Source organism: Rhinatrema bivittatum, unplaced genomic scaffold, assembly GCF_901001135.1.
Source record: "Rhinatrema bivittatum unplaced genomic scaffold, aRhiBiv1.1, whole genome shotgun sequence".
Lineage (NCBI taxonomy): Eukaryota > Metazoa > Chordata > Amphibia > Gymnophiona > Rhinatrematidae > Rhinatrema > Rhinatrema bivittatum.
Window position 1 is genome coordinate 425,620 of NW_021820532.1, and position 16,854 is coordinate 442,473.

General features: G+C 56.3%; 1 protein-coding gene across 1 annotated transcript in view; it reads right to left on the reverse strand.

The window, feature by feature from the left end:
- LOC115081702 (calpain-1 catalytic subunit-like) overlaps window positions 1-16,854 on the reverse strand; it is a gene marked incomplete at its 5' end in the record, with an annotated part of 99,159 nt that overhangs the window by 66,435 nt on the left and 15,870 nt on the right. The window contains 3 exon segments of the mRNA XM_029586122.1: window positions 1,361-1,521; window positions 7,937-8,011; window positions 16,685-16,770. Coding sequence (XP_029441982.1) covers window positions 1,361-1,521; window positions 7,937-8,011; window positions 16,685-16,770 — 322 coding nt within the window.

The following is a 16,854-nucleotide window of genomic DNA, read 5'->3' on the forward strand; positions in this document are numbered from 1 at the left end:
GTGCTGATAGAGAGGGCACAAGGAGTCACAGTGCACGGATGCTGACAGAGGGGGCACAAGGAGTCACAGTGCACGGGTGCTGACAGAGGGTGCACAAGGAGTCACAGTGCACGGGTGCTGACAGAGGGTGCACAAGGAGTCACAGTGCAAGGGAGCAGAGAGAGGGTGCACAAGGAGTCACAGTGCAAGGGAGCAAAGAGAGGGAGCATAAGGAGTCACAGTGCACGGGTGCTAACAGAGGGGGCACAAGGAGTCACAGTGCACGGGTGCTGACAGAGGGAGCACAAGGAGTCACAGTGCACGGGTGCTGACAGAGAGGGCACAAGGAGTCACAATGCACGGGTGCTGATAGAGAGGGCACAAGGAGTCACAGTGCACGGATGCTGACAGAGGGAGCACAAGGAGTCACAGTGCACGGGTGCTGACAGACAGGGCACAAGGAGTCACAGTGCAAGGGTGCTGACAGAGAGGGCACAAGGAGTCACAATGCACGGGTGCTGACAGAGAGGGCACAAGGAGTCACAATGCACGGGTGCTGACAGAGGGAGCACAAGGAGTCACAGTGCACGGGTGCTGACAGACAGGGCACAAGGAGTCACAGTGCAAGGGTGCTGACAGAGAGGGCACAAGGAGTCACAATGCACGGGTGCTGATAGAGAGGGCACAAGGAGTCACAGTGCACGGATGCTGGCAGAGGGAGCACAAGGAGTCACAGTGCACGGGTGCTGACAGAGGGAGAAAAAGGATTCACCGTGCATGGGTGCAGACAGGGGGCACAAGGAGTCACAGTTCACGGGTGCTGAAAAGGGGCACAAGGAGTCACAGTCATGGGTGCTGATAGGGGGCACAAGGAGTCACTGTGCATGGGATCTGAGAAAGGGGGCACAAGGAGTCACTGTGCATGGGTGCAGAGAGGGTGCACAAGGAGTCACAGTGCATGGGTGCAGTCAGTGACGGCACAAGGAGTCACTGTGCATGGGTGCAGAGAGGGTGCACAAGGAGTCACAGTGCATGGGTGCAGTCAGTGACGGCACAAGGAGTCACCATACATGGGTGCAGACAGAGGGGGCACAAAGAGTCACAGTTCACGGGTGCTGACAGAAGGTGCACAAAGAGTCACAGTCATGGGTGCTGACAGGGGCACAAGGAGTCACAGTGCACGGGTGCTGGCAGAGGGGGCAAAAGGAGTCACAGTGCACGGGAGCTGGCAGAGGGGGCAAAAGGAGTCACCGTGCATGGGTGCAGACAGGGGGCACAAGGAGTCACAGTCATGGGTGCTGACAGGATGCACAAGGAGTCACACATGGGTGCAGGACAGGGGCACATTGCATAGGTACAGATACAGGGAACCTGCTCTTACCAGCATTGTTCCTGCAGCCACCAGCTGTGCTCCCCCGTCTCCAGGTGCCATCATAGACTGTGGTGTGCCACTTACTCACACCGTCCTTGCTCAGGGCATCTGGGGTCAGGTTACAAATCTCCAACCGAGAAAACTGTCTGAGAAACTCCTGGAAGGACATCCTGCAAAATCGTGGATAGGAAAGATGAAGGGGGAGACAAGAGGCCCTCACACACAGCTCTGCCAATGCACCTCCCTCCTACCCTGCAGCACCCCCTGCTATTCCAGTACTGAGACCCTCACACACAGCTCTACCAATGCACCTCCCTCCTGCCCTGCAGCACCCCCTGCTATTCCAGTACTGAGACCCTCACACACAGCTCCACCAATGCACCTCCCTCCTGCCCTGCAGCACCCCCTGCTATTCCAGTACTGAGACCCTCACACACAGCTCTGCACATGCACCTCACTCCTGCCCTGCAGTACCCCCTGCTATTCCAGTACTGAGACCCTCACACACAGCTCTGCCAATGCACCTCCCTCCTGCCCTGCAGCACCCCCTGCTATTCCAGTACTGAGACCCTCACACACAGCTCTGCCAATGCACCTCACTCCTGCCCTGCAGCACCCCCTGCTATTCCAGTACTGAGACCCTCACACACAGCTCTGCCAATGCACCTCACTCCTGCCCTGCAGCACCCCCTGCTATTCCAATACTGAGACCCTCACACACAGCTCTGCCAATGCACCTCACTCCTGCCCTGCAGCACCCCCTGCTATTCCAGTACTGAGACCTCACACACAGCTCTGCCAATGCACCTCACTCCTGCCCTGCAGCACCCCCTGCTATTCCAGTACTGAGACCCTCACACACAGCTCTGCCAATGCACCTCACTCCTGCCCTGCAGCACCCCCTGCTATTCCAATACTGAGACCCTCACACACAGCTCTGCCAATGCACCTCACTCCTGCCCTGCAGCACCCCCTGCTATTCCAGTACTGAGACCTCACACACAGCTCTGCCCATGCACCTCACTCCTACCCTGCAGCATCCTCTGCTATTCCAGTACTGAGACCCCCACACACAGCTCTGCCAATGCACCTCACTCCTGCCCTGCAGCATCCCCTGCTATTCCAGTACTGAGACCCTCACACACAGCTCTGCCAATGCACCTCACTCCTGCCCTGCAGCACCCCCTGCTATTCCAGTACTGAGACCCTCACACACAGCTCTGCCAATGCACCTCACTCCTGCCCTGCAGCACCCCCTGCTATTCCAGTACTGAGACCCTCACACACAGCTCTACCAATGCACCTCACTCCTACCCTGCAGCATCCTCTGCTATTCCAATACTGAGACCCTCACACACAGCTCTGCCAATGCCCCTCACTCCTGCCCTGCAGCACCCCCTGCTATTCCAGTACTGAGAGCCCTACACATACAGCTCTGCCAATGCACCTCACTCCTGCCCTGCAGATCTCCCTGCTATTCCAGTACTGAGACCCTCACACACAGTTCCACCAATGCTCCTCACTCCTGCCCTGCACCCCCTGCTATTCCAGTACTGAGACCCTCAAGCACAGCTCTGCCAATGTACCTCACTCCTGCCCTGCAGCACCTCCTGCTATTCCAGTACTGAGACTCTCACACACAGCTCTGCCAATGCATCTCACTCCTGCCCTGCAGCACCTCCTGCTATTCCAGGACTTAGACCCTCACACACAGCTCTGCCAATGCACCTCACTCCTGCCCTGCAGCATCCCCTGCTATTCCAGTACTGAGACCCCCACACACAGCTCTACCAATGCTCCTCACTCCTGCCCTGCAGCACCTCCTGCTATTCCAATACTGAGACCCTCACACACAGCTCTGCCCATGCACCTCACTCCTGCCCTGCAGCACCTCCTGCTATTTCAGAACTGAGACCCTCACACACAGCTCTGCCCATGCACCTCACTCCTGCCCTGCAGCACCCCCTGCTAATCCAGTACTGAGACCCTCACACACAGCTCTGTCAATGCACCTCACTCCTGCCCTGCAGCACCCCCTGCTATTCCAGTACTGAGACCCTCACACACAGCTCTGTCAATGCACCTCACTCCTGCCCTGCAGCACCCCCTGCTATTCCAGTACTGAGACCCTCACACACAGCTCTACCAATGCACCTCACTCCTGCCCTGCAGATCTCCCTGCTATTTCAGAACTGAGACCCTCACACACAGCTCTGCCCATGCACCTCCCTCCTGCCCTGCAGCACCTCCTGCTATTCCAGAACTGAGACCCTCACACACAGCTCTGCCCATGCACCTCACTCCTGCCCTGCAGCACCTCCTGCTATTCCAGTACTGAGACCCTCACACACAGCTCTGCCAATGCACCTCCCTCCTGCCCTGCAGCACCCCCTGCTATTCCAGTACTGAGACCCTCACACACAGCTCTGCCCATGCACCTCACTCCTGCCCTGCAGCACCTCCTGCTATTCCAGTACTGAGACCCTCACACACAGCTCTGCCAATGCACCTCACTCCTGCCCTACAGCACCCTCTGCTATTCCAGTACTGAGACCCTCACACACAGCTCTGCCCATGCACCTCACTCCTGCCCTGCAGCACCTCCTGCTATTCCAGTACTGAGACCCCCACACACAGCTCTACCAATGCACCTCACTCCTGTCCTGCAGCACCCCCTGCTATTCCAGTACTCAGACCCTCACACACAGCTCCACCAATGCACCTCACTCCTGCCCTGCAGCACCCCCTGCTATTTCAGAACTGAGACCCTCACACACAGCTCTGCCCATGCACCTCACTCCTACCCTGCAGCACCTCCTGCTATTCCAGTACTGAGACCCTCACACACAGCTCTGCTAATGCACCTCCCTCCTGCCCTGCAGCACCCCCTGCTATTCCAGTACTGAGACCCTCACACACAGCTCTGCCCATGCACCTCACTCCTGCCCTGCAGCACCCCCTGCTATTCCAGTACTGAGACCCTCACACACAGCTCTGCCAATGCACCTCCCTCCTGCCCTGCAGCACCCCCTGCTATTCCAGTACTGAGACCCTCACACACAGCTCTGCCCATGCACCTCACTCCTGCCCTGCAGCACCTCCTGCTATTCCAGTACTGAGACCCTCACACACAGCTCTGCCAATGCACCTCACTCCTGCCCTGCAGCACCCTCTGCTATTCCAGTACTGAGACCCCCACACACAGCTCTGCCAATGCACCTCACTCCTGCCCTGCAGCACCCCCTGCTATTCCAGTACTGAGACCCTCACACACAGCTCTGCCAATGCACCTCCCTCCTGCCCTGCAGCACCTCCTGCTATTTCAGAACTGAGACCCTCATACACAGCTCTGCCCATGCACCTCCCTCCTGCCCTGCAGCACCCCCTGCTATTCCAGTACTGAGACCCTCACACACAGCTCTGCCCATGCACCTCACTCCTGCCCTGCAGCACCTCCTGCTATTCCAGTACTGAGACCCCCACACACAGCTCTACCAATGCACCTCACTCCTGTCCTGCAGCACCCCCTGCTATTCCAGTACTGAGACCCTCACACACAGCTCTGCCAATGCCCCTCACTCCTGCCCTGCAGCACCCCCTGCTATTCCAGTACTGAGACCCTCACACACAGCTCTGCCAATGCACCTCACTCCTGCCCTGCAGCACCTCCTGCTATTCCAGTACTGAGACCCCCCCCACACACAGCTCTGCCAATGCTCCTCACTCCTGCCCTGCAGCACCCCCTGCTATTCCAGGACTGAGACCCTCACACACAGCTCTGCACATGCACCTCACTCCTGCCCTGCAGCACCCCCTGCTATTCCAGTACTGAGACCCTCACACACAGCTCTGCCAATGCACCTCACTCCTGCCCTGCAGCACCTCCTGCTATTCCAGTACTGAGACCCCCCCACACACAGCTCTGCCAATGCTCCTCACTCCTGCCCTGCAGCACCCCCTGCTATTCCAGTACTGAGACCCTCACACACAGCTCTGCCAATGCACCTCACTCCTGCCCTGCAGCATCCCCTGCTATTCCAGTACTGAGACCCTCACACACAGCTCTGCACATGCACCTCACTCCTGCCCTGCAGCACCTCCTGCTATTTCAGAACTGAGACCCTCACACACAGCTCTGCCCATGCACCTCCCTCCTGCCCTGCAGCACCTCCTGCTATTCCAGAACTGAGACCCTCACACACAGCTCTGCCCATGCACCTCCCTCCTGCCCTGCAGCACCTCCTGCTATTCCAGAACTGAGACCCTCACACACAGCTCTGCCCATGCACCTCCCTCCTGCCCTGCAGCACCTCCTGCTATTCCAGAACTGAGACCCTCACACACAGCTCTGCCAATGAACCTCACGCCTGCCCTGCAGCACCCCCTGCTATTCCAGTACTGAGACCCCCACACACAGCTCTACCAATGCACCTCCCTCCTACCCTGCAGCACCCCCTGCTATTCCAGTACTGAGACCTCACACACAGCTCTGCCAATGCACCTCACTCCTGCCCTGCAGCACCCCCTGCTATTCCAGTACTGAGACCCTCACACACAGCTCTGCCAATGCACCTCACTCCTGCCCTGCAGCATCCCCTGCTATTCCAGTACTGAGACCCTCACACACAGCTCTGCCAATGCACCTCACTCCTGCCCTGCAGCACCCCCTGCTATTCCAGTACTGAGACCCTCACTCACAGCTCTGCCAATGCACCTCACTCCTGCCCTGCAGCACCCCCTGCTATTCCAGTACTGAGACCCTCACACACAGCTCTGCCAATGCACCTCACTCCTGCCCTGCAGCATCCCCTGCTATTCCAGTACTGAGACCCCCACACACAGCTCCACAATGCACCTCACTCCTGCCCTGCCCTCCCCTGCTATTCCAGTACTGAGACCCTCACACACAGCTCTGCCAATGCACCTCCCTCCTGCCCTGCAGCACCTCCTGCTATTCCAGTACTGAGACCTCACACACAGCTCTGCCAATGCACCTCACTCCTGCCCTGCAGCACCTCCTGCTATTCCAGTACTGAGACCTCACACACAGCTCTGCCAATGCACCTCACTCCTGCCCTGCAGCACCCCCTGCTATTCCAGTACTGAGACCCTCACACACAGCTCTGCCAATGCACCTCACTCCTGCCCTGCAGCACCCCCTGCTATTCCAGTACTGAGACCCCCACACACAGCTCTACCAATGCACCTCCCTCCTACCCTGCAGCACCCCCTGCTATTCCAGTACTGAGACCTCACACACAGCTCTGCCAATGCTCCTCACTCCTGCCCTGCCCTCCCCTGCTATTCCAGTACTGAGACCCTCACACACAGCTCTGCCAATGCACCTCACTCCTGCCCTGCAGTACCCCCTGCTATTCCAGTACTGAGACCCTCACACACAGCTCTGCCAATGCACCTAAGTCCTGCCCTGCAGCACCTCCTGCTATTCCAGTACTGAGACCCTCACACACAGCTCTGCCAATGCACCTCACTCCTGCCCTGCAGCACCCCCTGCTATTCCAGTACTGAGACCTCACACACAGCTCTGCCAATGCTCCTCACTCCTGCCCTGCCCTCCCCTGCTATTCCAGTACTGAGACCCTCACACACAGCTCTGCCAATGCACCTCACTCCTGCCCTGCAGTACCCCCTGCTATTCCAGTACTGAGACCCTCACACACAGCTCTGCCCATGCACCTCACTCCTGCCCTGCAGCACCCCCTGCTATTCCAGTTCTGAGACCCCCACAAACAGCTCTGCCAATGCACCTCACTCCTGCCCTGCCCTCCCCTGCTATTCCAGTACTGAGACCCTCACACACAGCTCTGCCAATGCACCTCACTCCTGCCCTGCAGTACCCCCTGCTATTCCAGTACTGAGACCCTCACACACAGCTCTGCCCATGCACCTCACTCCTGCCCTGCAGCACCCCCTGCTATTCCAGTTCTGAGACCCCCATGCAGCTCTAGGTCTGCATACTTATCTCTGTCCATTTTAACACTTTTTGGGGCCGATGTAATCCACAGTGAGATAACCCCAGTATATAAGAGGGACCTCTGCAGGGAGTAAAACCCTGGGCTGTTATTAGCAAGGGTACAGGTGCACCTTTTCTTACTGTGGGAAATTTAACCCCTGGGTCAGGAGCAGGAGTGAAACTTTCTCGTGGTAAGAGAGCTGGTACAATATTTTGGCAAAAACGGAGCCCGATCCTCTGAGGCCGGGCCAGGCTGACCCCCGCCTTGAAAGCTGCCAGTGCAGCAGCCGGGGCCGCAGCTCTGCCTGAGCTTAAGGTCTCCTCCTCTTCATCCGCTGAGGGTCCTGCGCTGGGGAGGGCTTACGGTTTAGGTGGCCCGAGTGAGGGCTTAGTTTGTTTTGAAGGTGGATGGGTGGGTGGGAGGGAGGGTGGGGTCTCTCAACGGCGTGCGAGTGGCCGATGAGTGAAGCAGCGCAGCATTTCCCGTTCAGCGGATTTTTTTCTCACTCGTGGTCTCTCTGCATCCGCAGGGCCGTGCACTTTTACCTCGCGTAAAACCCAGGCTGAAACGTAGCTCTGAGTTTAGCACAGGTTTCGTGACCTTTTCTCACCAGAATTCCCCGTCTTCCATTCTGCAGCGCAGCTCCTCCTGTTCTGAGGGGTCCACGTCATTCCACTCCGATGAGCTGCAGGGACAAGAGAGGCAGCAGGTCAGAGCTTATGTGGGAATCCCTCCTCACTGCAGTGTCCCAACCCTCTTCACTGCAGTGCCCCACCCCTCTCCTCACTGCAGGGTCCCACCCCCTCTCCTCACTGCAGTGTCCCACCCCTCTCCTCACTGCTGTAACCCACCCCTCCAGAGCCTCAGCGAGGTGAGCCTCCTCACTGCAGTGTCCCACCCCTCTCCTCACTGCTGTAACCCACCCCTCCAGAGCCACAGCGAGATGAGCCTCCTCACTGCAGTGCCCCACCCCTCTCCTCACTGCTGTAACCCACCCCTCCAGAGCCTCAGCGAGGTGAGCCTCCTCACTGCAGTGCCCCACCCCTCTCCTCACTGCTGTAATCCACCCCTCTCCTCACTGCTGTAACCCACCCCTCCAGAGCCTCAGCGAGGTGAGCCTCCTCACTGCAGTGTCCCAACCCTCCTCACTGCAGTGTCCTACCCCTTCCAGTTCCCCAGCAGGCTGGGCCTCATCACTGCAATTTCTCAGCCTTCTAGGACCCAAGCAAGCTGAGCCTGCTCATATCATTATCCCATCCCTCCAGGGTGAGTCTTCTCACAGCAAGGTACGGCCCCAGCAATTTAAGATGTGGTAACTCAGTGCACTTCTGTGCTCTTTCACCATCATCAAACTGCTGCAGGATTTATCCAGGCAGGGTACCCAAGGGAATTTGTTTGCATTGCCACGGCTGGGAAAATCCCCACGACCAAAAGTATAACCTGGAAACATCTCTAGCATCTCACTGCCCCCAGCCTGATCCCCACGCAAAACCCACCCCCACCTCAAGCAAAGAAGCCACGGGGTCAGCCGGCACCATCTGGACCCCTGGCCCCGGGGAGGCAGGAAGAATTGGGCTTCACTCCCGCCCAGAAGACTGGGGAGGGCGGGGCTTGAGCTGAGCGGGGAGGCGGAGCTTCACGGCCACTGTTGGGGGCTGCTGAGGGTGTGGGAGTGCAGAGAGGAGCCAAGGGTGGGGGTGGGGGTTTAGGCTGACATTTTATACATTCGGTCAGGAAGCTGGGGGTGTCCCAGGGGCACGGAGAGATGCGTCAGGGCTTCTGATGCTCCCGGAAGCTTAGCCTCGCGCCTCTTCAGGTGCAGTTAACAGGGGCATCGCCAAGCATGGGCACACACAGGGCTCGTGCCCTGAATCTCTGGCCCCGTGCCCCGGTTCTCCAGCTCCTCCCCTCCCCTCCAGCCTGCTAGGAGCAGGAAAGCAGGGGGGCTCTCACGGATGTAGTAAGTTAGTCCAATGAAACGGTACAATCTGTCTCTTGGCCCCTTTCTACTCTGCCGTGTCTTCTCCAGACTCACCCCCTCCCCTTCTCCTGTCCCCACGGGAGGGGAGGGGCCAGGTCCGGATCTGAGATTTCAGCGCCACAGCAGTGACCCCTGAAGGAGCAGGAGCCAGGTTCTTCTTTGGTTCCAACCTTTGGCCGTTGGCCTGGGTGTCCTATTCCTAAAACCAGGCCTGGGAGGGGCAAGACGTGAGGAGAAACAGGAGGGGGGGTTTGATAAAGCAGCAGATGCCCTGCCTGCGCCACCCTCGCCCTGGTTCCACGGAGCAGGCACAGAGCCACAGCCTGCGACCCCACGCAGCGGAAGGAGGAGCCCTGCAGCGCAATCAGGGAGAGGCGAGGCAGGGGAGGGGAGGGGAGGGGAGGGGTGAAAGCTGGAGGAAGGAGGAGCCCTGCAGCGCAATCAGGGAGAGGCGAGGCAGGGGAGGGGAGGGGAGGGGAAGGTGGGTCCTGAAATCAGCGACGCCGCCTTGACCTGTCTGAGGCGATGAGAGGGGGGGGGCCAAGGGTTGGGGGTGCATGGGAGCCGTGCGTGTGTGTGGGGGAGGGGGAGCACAGCAGCTGAGGAAGGGGGGGGGGGGAGGTGGTAAGCGGGTGGGAGAGCCAGAGATGAGCTGGAGTGGGGGTGCGGCAGAGGTGATGGTGAGTGGGGGGGGGGGCCTTCACTGGCATCCACTTACGTCGGGGACACCCTCCCCCCCCCCCCAGTCAACGGCTGCGCCCCTCGCCTCGGGAGTTATTGGGGCTCCTCCCTCATCAGGCTCCCCCTGCCTGTGGGCATTCAACTTGGAAAAGGAGATTTTAAATTCAGCAAATCCATCACAGCTGAGCTATGTGCGCAGGCATTTGCACTTGTAGCTTCAGGACACTGCTTTTATTCTGTTTATGTCTGTGCTATTGTTTGCATGTTTGCTAGTGGCCCTGTTTTATTTTTTAGGTTTGTATTTGAGTTTTATTCAACATTGGATTTTTACAAATATTGTACATTGCCCTAATTTACAAATGAAATAACTAAACTAAGTCTGAGAGAGAGAGAAGAGATGAAAGGTGAGGGGGGGTCAGTATGTGAAATCCGGAAGGGCTGATGCGAGACAGACGATGTGTGAGGGAGGAGGAGGGATGAAATCCAGGTAGGAGAGGATGGGGAGAAGTGATGCTGATGCAGAAGAAAGATTTAGAGGCAGAGAAGAGAAAAATGTAGGAAAATTAGATAAAAGGGAAAGAGAGATGTGAGGGAAGTGATGAAGACAGGAGAGAGAAGAAACGTGAAATAGAAAGGAGACCCTAGAAAAGAAGTTAGAAGACAGAGAAGAGGAACTTAGAAAAAACAAAAACAAAAAAGAAACCTTACCCGGCTAAAGTAGACTGGAGAAATTACTTACCTGATAATTTCGTTTTCCTTAGTGTAGACAAGTGGACTCAGGACCAATGGGTTTATGCTCCCCTGCCAGCAGATGGGAGTCGGAGTCAGGTTTCAAAGCTGACATCACCCTAGATACCCCCCTGCAGTGACCTCAGCTCCTCAGTATCCTCCTCGAAAACCCATTGTGGATATATATAAATCGAAGAACTTTATTAGAATTTGGATTCAACTTGATTAAACCCTTGGTTAATAAAATCTTGATTAAAAATTGGAGTCCGCCTGTGTACTCAATCAACATAAGCGTCGAAACCAGCCATACTGTGGATGCCATGAAGCAGGGGTAGGGCAACGGCTTACCTGTATTCATATGGAATTGAGGTTCGTCTCATGGGCGATTCCTTGACGCCTCTCCAGGGCAGCCGTGGGCAGGATGCTGAGTCCATCTGTCTACACTAAGGAAAACGAAATTTTCAGGTAAGTAATTTCTCCATTTCCTAGCATGTAGCCAGATGGACTCAGGACCAGTGGGATGTACAAAAGCTACTCCTGGACAGGGCGGGAGGCTGCCCGTGGCCCACTTAGCACAGTCCTCGCAAAGGCTGCGTCCTCTCGAGCCTGGACGTCCAGGCGTTAGAACCTGGAGAAGGTGTGTAGGGAAGACCAAGTCGCTGCTCGACAGATTTTGGTGGGCGACAGTAACTTAGCCTCCGCCCAGGATACTGCCTGGGCCCTGGTATTCGGGGGCATTCGCATTGTGAGATGTGGCCATAGATCCATGGCTGGGGGGTCCCAGCGATTTACTAGAAGCAGGAAGCCTTTGGTCGACAGCATCCATACCTGAAGGGATAAAGGCTTCCCTGCCTCTACATAAGCTGCCTTGATTACTTCCTTGATCCAGTGGGCTATAGTAGCTCATAAAGCCGCTTCGCCCTGTTTATTTCCGCCATGAAGAATAAAAAGCGATCTGTCTAGCGCACTGGTTCCAAGTGCTCCAGGTATCGCAATGTTTAGATGGCAAAGAAGGCAGGAATCTTCCGTGTCCTTGTGTCTATCCGGGGACGGTAAGGAGATGGATTGGTTCAGGTGAAACTCTGAGACCAATCTTTGGTAAGAAGGAGGGGACAGTGCGAAGCTGAACTGTTCCTGGAGTAAACCGAAGGAATGGTTCCCGACATGACAGCACCTGTAGTTCAGAGATGCGACGAGTCGAGCATATCGCAACCAAGAATACAGTCTTTAGTGTTAATAGGCGAGCGACAGACTGCAAGTGGTCTGAAGGAAGGTCCTGCTAGGAAGTCTAATATTAGATTGAGGTCCCATAGGGGGACCGGCAACTTTAAAAGTGGTTGGAGTTGTTTAACCCCCTTTTAGGAAACAGGCCAAGTCCGGATGTGCCAACAGATTATTTCTGTTCACCTTGGCTCTGAAGCAGGAGAGGGCTGCTACCTGGACCTTGAGGAAGTTGAGGGATAATCCTTTCTTCAGGCCATCCTGTAAAAATTCCAGAATCATGGGAATCTTGGCCATTCACGGGGGCACTCTGTGGCCCTCGCACCAGGCCTCAAATAATCTCCAGATCCGTATGTATGCCAGGAACTTTGAGAACTTCGTGTGCGAAGCAAGGTGGCGATCACGGCCGCCAAGTAACTGCGCTTCTTCAGACGAGCCCTCTCAAGGGCCAAACCGTAAGAGAGAATACAGAAGGATATTTGTGAATAATCAGGCCCTCCTGGAGAAGGTCCTTGTGTGGGTGGAGGCACAGAGGACTCTCCACGAGGAGCCGTCGCATGTCTGTGTACCAAGGGCATCTGGGCCAATCCGGGGTCACTAGGAGGACTAAACCTCTGTGGTGTTCTATCTTGCGGAAGATCTTGCCCAGTAGAGGTCATGGGGGAAGGCGTACAGTAAGTCCTCCTCTGGCCAGTTCTGGACAAGGGCGTTGATCCCTTGGGAGTGCTGATCTCATCTGCAACTGAAGAATCGGGGGCATTCACCTTGTGAGATGTGGCCAGTAGATCCATGGCTGGAGGGCCCCAGCGATTTACTAGAAGCAGGAAGCCTTTGGTCAACAGCATCCATTCACCCGGGTCCAGGCTTTCCCTGCTGAGGAAGTCTGCTCTGATATTGTCTTTTCCTGTGATGTGGGAGGCCAAGATCCCTTGTAGGTTTAACTCCGCCCATTCCATAAGGGGGTCTATTTCCAGAGACACCTGATAGCTCTTGGTTCCTCCCTGGCAGTTGATGTAGGCAATTGTTGTTGTGCTGTCTGACATCACCCGGATCGCTCGCCCCTGGAGCCTGTGGCTGAACTGCAGGCATGCTAGTCTGACTGCTCGAGCTTCCATGAGGTTTATGTTCCAGTTCGTCTCTTCCTTGGTTCGTTGTCCCTGGGCTGACAGCTCCTGACAGTGAGCTCCCCACCCTCAGAGGCTCGCATCTGTCATGAGGACGATCCAGCTCAGTGGGGATAGGCTTACGCTTTTGCTTAGGTGGATTTCCTGTAGCCACCACTGGGGCCAAGAGCATAGCTCTGTTGGTAGGTGGAGGCGAATAGAGTATTCTTGGGACAGTGAGTTCCAGCGTGACAGTAAGGAACATTGGAGAGGCTGCATGTGAGACCTCGCCCACAGTACTACTTCTAGTGTTGATGCCATGAGGCTGAGGACCTGAAGATAGTCCCACACCTTGGGGCGCATTGTGGTAGTCAACCGACGTACTTGGTCCATCAGTTTACTCCTCCTCGGGAGAGGGAGGAAGAAAGACCTTGTTCTGCTTGGTTTCAAATCAGGCCCCCAGCTACTCTAAGGACTGGGAGGGCTTGAGGCTGCTCTTGTCCATGTTCACAACCCAACCGAGTTTCCATAGGAGGGACCTGACCCTGCTGGTCACCTGGAGGCTCTCTTCCAATGACTTTGCCCAGATCAGCCAGTCGTCCAGGTAGGGGTGCACCAGGATCCCTTCTTTCCTCAGTGCTGCCGCCTTGACCACCATAATTTTGGAGAATGTTCTGGGGGCGGTTGCCAGATTGAAGGGTAACACCCGGAACTGGTAATCGCAAACCAGTACCTTAAAGCGTAGAAAATGCTGGTGGTCTTGATGGACTGGAATATCAAGATAGGTGTCGGAGCGGTCCAGAGAGGTTAAGAACTCTCCGGGTTCACTGCCATTATGATGGAGCAGAGAGATTCCATGCGGCAGTGCAATATCCGCAGATGACGGTTGACACTCTTGAGATCCAGAATGGGCTGGAATGAGTCCTCTTTCTTGGGCACGATAAAATAACATAGAATAACGCTCCGTATTTACTTGGGGTGTAGGTTCCAGAGTTATAGCCCTCGGACTGAGGAGCCTTATCGGTGTGGATTCCACTGCCAGTTTCTTGAGCTGGGAATGGCAAGGTGATATCATGAACCTGTCCCAAGGGATGCTGAGAAATTCCAGAGCATAGTCTTCTCGTATGATGCCAGTACCCATTTTCTGATGTGATCTTGTCCCACTGCTGGTAGAAGAGGGAAAATCGACCCCCTATCTCCTCTTCCTGTGGATGGGTCGGCCCACTTCATTGGGAAGCTCTGGTCAAGCCTGAGCAGAAACCTGTCCCTCTTTTGGGTTGCCGGTTCTGAAAGGTCGGAGACCGCCCAGAGGGTTCGGGTGACTGGAACGACGGGTTTCTGTAGGGCTGGAAATGATGGGAACCCCTGGCCCAACCCCTCATGGGAGAGGGGCGCTGAGACCTCTTTTTTCTGTCTTCCGGTAGTTGAGGCACTGGAGATTCGCCCAACTTACTGGCTAGCATCTCCAACTACCTTCTGAATAGGAGAGACCCCTTAAAGGGCATCTTTGTGAGGTTTGCCTTAGAGGTTGCGTCCACTGACCAGTTCCACAACCATAGCTGTCTTCTGGCCGCCACCACTGAGGCTACTCCTCTGGCCGAGGTATGCACTAGGTCTGAACTTGTATCTATCAGGAAAGCTGCAGCAGGTTCAGTCGTCTCTCCGGGGTGTGCCCCAGAGCTATCTGCCTCTCTCAAGAGGGGCAAACAGGAGCGAGCCACCAGGGCACAGCAGGAAGCGACCTGCAGTGTCATTGCTGTTGAGTCAAAGGCTTGCTTAAGGATGGATTCTAACCGCCTATCGTGCGCATCCTTAAAGCCGCCCCTCCCTCATTCGAGACAGTGCAGACCATGGCATCCACTATGGGGAAACGCAGGCATTCCTTGACCGCTGGGTCCAGAGCGTACAAGGCCCGACTCCTTTAAAGCTTGCCTCCAGGGCATCCCATTCCAGGTCAATCAACTCCTGGATGGCTTCCAGCATTGGGAAATAGCAAGAGGCTTTACAAACAGACACCAGGATGGGGTTCTTCTCTGGTTCTGCCATAGGGTCTGTGCCTGGAACTCCCAGTCTTCAGGGCCTGGGAGACTAGGGCTGGTAATTCATCTCTGTGGAAGAAACGAAGCATGGTCCGGTAGGTTCCAGGCCTGGAGGGATTTCCCCATCCTCCAGTAGATCCCCTTCATCATCCGTGGTATCTGGGTCCCTGTCAGGGATACTCTTTGTGAGGTGTGGCATGTCTCGAGGCCCGCAGGCAGGGCCGGGAGAGCAAGCCCCCCCAGTTGGGGTTCAACCTGGGCAGGGACAGGGACTGATTGCGCCCTAACAAAGGCTTGGAGGCCCTGAAAAAATTCCAACCAAGAGAAGGCCACCGGGTCCATATTTGTCCCAGGGGGAACCGGGGTAGGGGCCACTGAACTGCCCTCTCCCGGGGAGGATGCCGTCCCAGAATTGCTCAGGTCCGGGGAGCTCCTGGATAGGGTCGCGGCTGACCCGGGCTTGGAAAATGTTTGAGAATCCAGCGCTCCCTGGGCCTCCTCACAGTGCTGACGCAGGCAGGATGCCAGGTCAGACTGTGCGGCTCTAATATGATAGGCCATGCAGAGAGAGTGTCTCCTGAGCTTCTTTGCTGCCGGGGCCATAGCCTGTGTGGTTTGTGCGTTTAGCTGGTTATTGTCTATCGGGTGCGTATGTCTAAAGGGTCGGTTGTGTGTGAAGTTATGCGCGCAGCTATATGCATATTTATGGGCCCGTTAGGCGCACAGGCCAGCCCGCATCGCGCGTACCGACAGCCGAAGAGGGAAAATGGTGCCGCACCAAACCGCGTGCAAGATGGCGCCACCATGGATTGCCACGTGGAGAGTTAACCGAGCCGAAAACTGGGCCTAGCCCATTGGGGGGGCCGCTCATCCCGCTTGGAACCCCCTTCCCTCGTCGAAGCGGGATTGGGAACGATGTCGGTACGGTGCTGAGCAAGGAGGCCGAAGGAAAGACTTACTGAAGCCCTTCCACATCTCTGGATCAGAGGAGTTCTTCTCTACTTACCTGGTCTCAGCGATTACCAACTGAGTACAGAGACGGTCTCCGGCTGCGGGGGGAGAGGGCTTAGGCTGTCACTGCTGTGCTTGGCTTCCTGCACTCAATGCCTTTCAGCTGCTTCAGCAGCAAAGTCCATGCCGGGAGCCGGCTACTGGACCAAGGCACACCTCTGAGGGATCTCGGAAATCACCTCAGGAATTCTCAACGGGGGGAGGGACCCTTAGGTATCACCGCAGGAGAGTGAGGCTCATTCTTCCTTTACAGTGAAGGTAAAAAATGTCTTTGTGCTGCAATCCCACTAACAGTGTGCTAGAGTGTGGGATAGCGTCCACATCTGCTAGGAGACGGAGAGATACTGAGGAGCTGAGGTCACTGCAGGGGGGGTATCTAGGGTGACGTCAGCTTTGAAACCCGACTCCATCTCCCATCAGCCAGCAGGAGATCACGTAACCCCCTGGTCCTGCGTCCATCTGGTTACACACTAGGAAAGCATTAAATTGCATTATGGGCTCCTTAGATATTTCTGAGCAGAGAGCTCCCTGGGTCTATATATTGTGCAGTGCTGTGTACAGAACAGAACCATAAGTGCCTGTGTGTAACTTACTTATCACTCCAGGCCCCCGTCCACTCCACCTGGCCCCAGGGGTTCCGGATGCGGATCAGCAGCTCCTGACGACCCCGATAATTCACCTGGAGAAGAGCAGCGGGAAAGTAAAACGAAGCCTGGCAGCGCCACCCCCCCCAGCACCCTGCGGCCAGACACCCCCTCCCTCC